We start from the raw sequence: 6,000 nt of genomic DNA, 5'->3' as shown, positions 1-6,000 counted from the left end.
AATGCAAGTCTGCCATAAAACTGAGCACAGGCACACACACTTGCGGCTGATGCACTAGCCACTGCATCACCTCAGTCAGAGGAACGACATGTTGCATGAAACACTTTATCAAGAAAACCAGTCTAAGGTTCTTTTCCAGGCAGTTTTCTACAAAATTAAGCAGCTCTGTTCTTTAGTACCTGATCCACTAAAATGAGTGGAAATGGGTCAACAATTACAAGCTGTAAGAATTAACAAGGTGGAGTGAAAACTTTATCAGCAACTTATCTGAAGACCTGGACTCTGTTCTGTGGGAGTAACACAAGGTGTTGGCAATTCTGAACCCTATTTTGGATTGGAAGAATGGAACATAATCTAGCTTAACGTAGTTACACCATGACAAACCACTCAACAATGGTTCTACACATACATTTATCATTTGGGTAGGTGAAGGACTAAAATCAGGGTGCCATCAGGCTGCAAAAATATCATTCTTAAAGATACCAACTGAGAATGATTTGTGCTCATCTTATGTTCCAGTTGGTAATGGGAACAGCAGAAATGTGCTTAGGAGAAGGTGACTTACTCCTAATCGAGATAAGAAGCACAAACTATAAGCACAGTAGTAACAAAAAGGAATGTGTAAGGCCCTGTGCAGTCATGCGATATTCCCTAATTCTCTGTTCCTTCATCTGCTTACCCATTTTCTCACCATAAATCAGTTATTCACTATAGGTCTAATACGTCAGATGGGAAAATTATAGTCCAGCAGGTGCTGCAGTGTTTGCAAAAGCTTGCTCTGCTATTGCTGGAAAATGTTAGACCTGGAGATAAGCAAAGGAATCACACTTCCTGGGCCCAACTTCATCCTCAAAGATATGCCCTGGGGACTCAAGAGTCTTCTCTGAATTAGATGGCTGGCCAATGACATGTATTTATGTGTGGCAGTGAAGAATCCCAATCCCCCCCACACTTTCTTCCAAGACTAACTTTGAGGGATGCCTCACAAATCACTTTCAAGATATCAGATAATGGTAGACATCCCAAAACTCTACCATTGCTAGTTGCAGGGAAGTTCAGCAACCACAAAAGTCTAGATATCCCCCAGGTAGTAGATTCTGATGCTCCAGCTATCTGGTCTCCTTTTCCTAATTGGTTCTCTCCTGTATGGCACTTGCCAGGGATCTAATGCAGAAACTTGCCAATTCTTGCACATAGGACCTTACATAGCTATTATTGCTGAATAGCCTAACTGAATCGCTGGCATTTCAACAACTTTAACTTCTTTCAAAATGCTATCACTAAATGCCATTTCAAATGAGTAACACTTGAGAGATGTATGAAAGCAGGCCAAAGCTGAATACTTACAAAGCCACTGTTGTAATAAGCTCCACAGCTGAGGTGCTCAAAAGGTAAAATTCAGAAGTTTCCAGATGCAGTTAGATAACCATTAGCAGCTGCTAGAAGGCACAGTACAGTATCTAGGGACAACAATGTCTTAAGCTTAAGTAAGGGACACGAGTCACGTACAGACAAATAACCCAGCACCAAGATTTTAAAGACAAGAGAGTACTGATTAAAAGCCACTGTAAGTTCCACAGGACAGGTTCAAAATATGGTAACCATTTTAAATGCTGGGACCCACTTCAGCGAGTCCCAAAATACAGAGATAAATTGCTGAAAAAATGGACTTGCATATACCAAATCTGAGATGGCCATTTCTCAGACAATTCCCTTTTCTCTGAGGTACAGCAGTTAGTACGCGGTGGTGGTGCTGCAGTAGTGTTGTCGCCTCACAGTCACACGCTGTCCAGTTTGATTCTCAGCTAGAGCGTCTTCTGCGTGGAGACATGCGTGAATGGGCGTACCTTCGTTGAAGGTTGTGCATCAGGGCTGGTAACTCAGCACGTAAAAATCAACTACCAATCATTAGCGGACCGGAGTTCCGCTGTGTGGCGACCCCTAACCGGGAAAAGCCGAAAGACACAACAACAACAGCAGTTAGTACATATACACTTAGGGATGTGTGGGGTTGTCTCCTACAAAAAAAAAAAAAAAGTTTAAAGGAGACGTATGAGGTTTGACATTCATTCTTCTCCTGTATTTTTGGTCTCTTTTTTGGTTTACTGGCATATTGGCACTCATCATTACAATTGCTCACATTTCAATAGAGAGACGTAATATGCTGACAACATGGCTTAGCAGTGAGTAGCCTGTCTACAGAGTTTTGCAACAACTTCAGACAATTAATGTCAGTGAGGGAAGTCACAGGTAAAGGCTGTTACATCAGTCAAGGAAGGAGGAGGATGAAGCATAAACAACTAGAGAGAGATTCTCTTGAGATATTAGATTGATCCTGGAAATGCTCCATTGACATAAACACAATGATTTTACCACAGCCAACACCTAGTCCAGAAATGTCAGCCCACTGTCCAGGGTAACACCAAGACTACATATCTCACAAATGAGCAAAGACTACATATCTCACAAATGAGCACGTATGGTGCCACCATACAGAAAAAATGGTGGATGTGGCAAACCAGATGAATCTTTCAAGGCATTATTAACAGCCATGATCTCAGTCTTGGAAGTACTTTAACCAGGTTGTAAGAAGCCACTTGGGAATGGCCTATAAATCATCAGCCATAGAAAGCTCAGTCACCATTTTGTCTTGGGGAAAGCAAAGGTAAAGCTGTGACTCTTCACAATATATTACCTCTCTACAGTATATTAGGCTCCTTCCAAAAACAGGACAGACAGCTCCTTCACGGGCCATAATGAGTGGAGGCACACAGTGGATGTTTTCTTTTCTGACATCAATCACAGGAGTTTATGTAAGAAACATTCTAGATAAAATTAAAAAGCTGCAGAGCATGCAGCCAAGCATGTTCTCCTCCTCTAGAATGATGATGCCAGTGCTTGTGCTGGATGTGAGAGTGGATAGTTCTGGTATAGAAGCTACAGATCCCCGAAGAACAGCCAAGTCAGGGCTCTCAGGAAGACATTCCCAACTCTTAACAACTGCAGAATGTCCCATGAAATTGAAAAAAAAAATTGCAGTTTCATTATATGGACCATTTTTAAGACCTGCTCAAAAGAAAAACAATATATTTGTAAACCATACTTCCTTGAGATTTACCTTAAGTACTTAACTAGTTTCTGTATTTAAAATAAATTACACTGAGTAAAAGTACCTTCCTCATGTTAAAACATCGGCATATAGGCAACAAGTCCAGAAGAGAGAAATGATGGAAAGAAACCACATTAAAGAAAGAATACTCAAAATGCCACTTACATACACATTATGGCATATTTTTCCATCTGTGTTGATAATCCGTGAGTAAACTGACAGTGCTTTAGTGATCTCACCCTGGAAAAAATAAACAACATGATTAAAATGATACAGAATGGACTATTTATAACATTAATCTGTCAGCAAATACATACACACACGAATATATATATATATATATATATATATATATATATATATATATATAAACATCAATACCAACTATTTTCTAATCTGCTTGTTTTCCATCCCAGCAAACTCACACTTCCAGCTATGCTTAGATATCCCTTCCAGCCTTTTCCTGTTATACATCCCACCACTACCATCACCTCCTACTTCTGTGCACATAACTACATCATAATGCGATTAAATGGTCGAGTTACTGACCAAGACAGCTATGAAGCCCCTTGAAGGTTACAGAAATACAGTGATGTCAGTAAGACATGTAACTACTGCCAATCATGCACAACCACCAACCAGCTGCCAGTCAGAATTTACAGCCATACTAGTCACTTTCAGTGACTTGATTATGTTAGGGAATACTGGTAAGCGAAAAAAGATTTGAAATGTTCTCCGCATAAGTTGAGGCCCAGGTTAACAATGACCACCACCAGTACTGTTAGCTAACAGGGTGCTGGTGAAAATAGGTCTACTGTTGGCCGAAGGAGAAGAGGAGGGGGAAGGCATGCCCGAAGGCAGGAAGAGAGGAGGAAGGTTAGGAGTGTAGTAGTGAGGGTAGGAACTTTGAATGTTGGCAGTATGACTGGTATAGGGAGAGAGCTAGCTGATATGATGGAGAGAAGGAAGGTTGATATATTGTGCGTGCAAGAGACCAGATGGAAGGGAAGTAAGGCCAGGTTGTATAGGAGGTGGGTTCAAATTATTCTAGCGTGGTGTGGATGGCAGGAGAAATGGGGTAGGGGTTATCCTAAAGGAACAGTATGCCAAGAGTGTTTTGGAGGTGAAGAGAGTGTCTGATAGAGTGATGGTTATGAAGCTTGAAATTGATGGTGTAATGATGAATGTTGTTAGTGCATATGCTCCACAAGTTGGGTGTACGATGGATGAGAAAGAAAAATTTTGGAGTGAGTTGGATGAAGTGGTGGTGAATGTACGCAAGGGTGAGAGACTAGTGATTGGAGTGGACTTCAATGGGCATATTGGTGAAGTGAACAGAGGGGATGAGGAAGTGATGGGTAGGTATGGTGTTAAGGAGAGGAATGCAGAAGGTCAGATGATTGTGGATTTTGCGAAAAGGATGGACATGGCTGTGGTGAATACGTTTTTTAAGAAGAGGGAGGAGCATAGGGTGACGTACAAGAGTGGAGGAAGATGCACACAGGTGGATTATATCCTATGTAGGAGGGCCAGTCTGAAGGAAATTGGAGACTGTAAAGTGGTGACAGGGGAAAGTGTAGTTAAGCAGCATAGAATGATGGTCTGTAGGATGACACTGGTGATGAAGAGGAGGAAGATTGTGAAAGCAGTGCCAAAGATTAAATGGTGGAAGTTAAAAAAGGGTGACTGTGAGGTGGAGTTCAGGGAAGAGTTAAGACAGGCACTGGGAGGCAGTGAAGAGTTACCGAAGAGCTGGGTAACTACAGCACAGCTAGTAAGGGAGACTGCTAGAAAGGTGCTTGGTGTGACATCTGGACAGAGGAAGGAGGACAAGGAGAACTGGTGGTGGAATGAGGAAGTACAGGAGAGTATACAGAGGAAAAGGCTGGCGAAGAAGAAGTGGGATTGTCAAAGAGATGAAGAAAGTAGACATGAGTATAAGGAGATGAGGCGCATGGCAAAGAGAGAGAGGTGGGAAGGCTAAGGATAAGGCATATGGAGAGTTGTATGAGAGATTGGACACTAAAGAGGGAGAAAAGGACCTGTACCTATTGGCTAGACAGAGGGACAGAGCTGGGAAAGATGTGCAGCAGGTAAGGGTGATAAAGGATGATAAAGGATAGTGAGGGAAACGTACTCACAAGTGAGGCGAGTGTGTTGAGTAGATGGAAAGAGTACTTTGAAGGGCTGATGAATGAGAGAGAGAGAAGGTTGGATGATGTTGGGATAGTGAATTCGGAAGTGAAACAGATTAGCAAGGAGGAAGTAAGGACAGCTATGAAGAGGATGAAGAATGGAAAGGCTGTTGGCCCAGATCACATACCAGTGGAAGCATGGAGGTGCTTAGGAGAAATGGCAGTGGAATTTTTAACCAGATTGTTTAATGAAATTTTGGAAAGTCAGAGGATGCCTGAGGACTGGAGAAAAAGTGTTTTGGTACCTATCTTTAAGAATAAGGGTGATGTGCAGAGCTGTAGTAGCTACAGAGGGATAAAACTGATCAGTCACAGGGAGTTGATGATTAGTGATCAGCAGTATGGTTTCCTGCCAGGAAAGAGCACTACAGATGCAATGTTTGCTCTGAGAGTGTTGTTGGAGAAGTACAGAGAAGGTCAGAAGGAGTTACATTGTGTCTTTATGGACTTAGAGAAAGCATATGACAGGGTGCCTAGAGAGGAGTTGTGGTATTGTATGAGGAAGTCGGGAGAGGCAGAGAAGTATGTAAGAGTGGTACAGGATATGTACGAGGGTAGTGTGACATTGGTGAGGACTGCGGTGGAAGTGACAGATACGTTTAAGGTGGAGGTGGGATTACATCAAGGATCAGCTCTGAGCCCTTTCTTATTTGCAGTGGTGATGAACAGGTTGACAGATGAAATCAGACAGGAGGG

At 42.2% G+C, this 6,000-nt stretch overlaps 1 protein-coding gene across 1 annotated transcript in view; it reads right to left on the bottom strand.

The window, feature by feature from the left end:
* Nucleotides 1-6,000, bottom strand: part of PTCD2 (pentatricopeptide repeat domain 2) — a 399,909-nt gene that overhangs the window by 98,968 nt on the left and 294,941 nt on the right. Inside the window, exon 8 of the mRNA XM_044063933.1 lies at nucleotides 3,275-3,349. Coding sequence (XP_043919868.1) covers nucleotides 3,275-3,349 — 75 coding nt within the window. The remainder of the gene's footprint in view (nucleotides 1-3,274; nucleotides 3,350-6,000) is intronic.

The sequence above is a fragment of the Protopterus annectens genome, chromosome 2.part2, assembly GCF_019279795.1.
Source record: "Protopterus annectens isolate FY-2018-M chromosome 2.part2, PAN1.0, whole genome shotgun sequence".
Taxonomy (NCBI): Eukaryota; Metazoa; Chordata; order Ceratodontiformes; family Protopteridae; genus Protopterus; species Protopterus annectens.
This window is presented reverse-complemented; position numbering and strand designations above follow the sequence as displayed.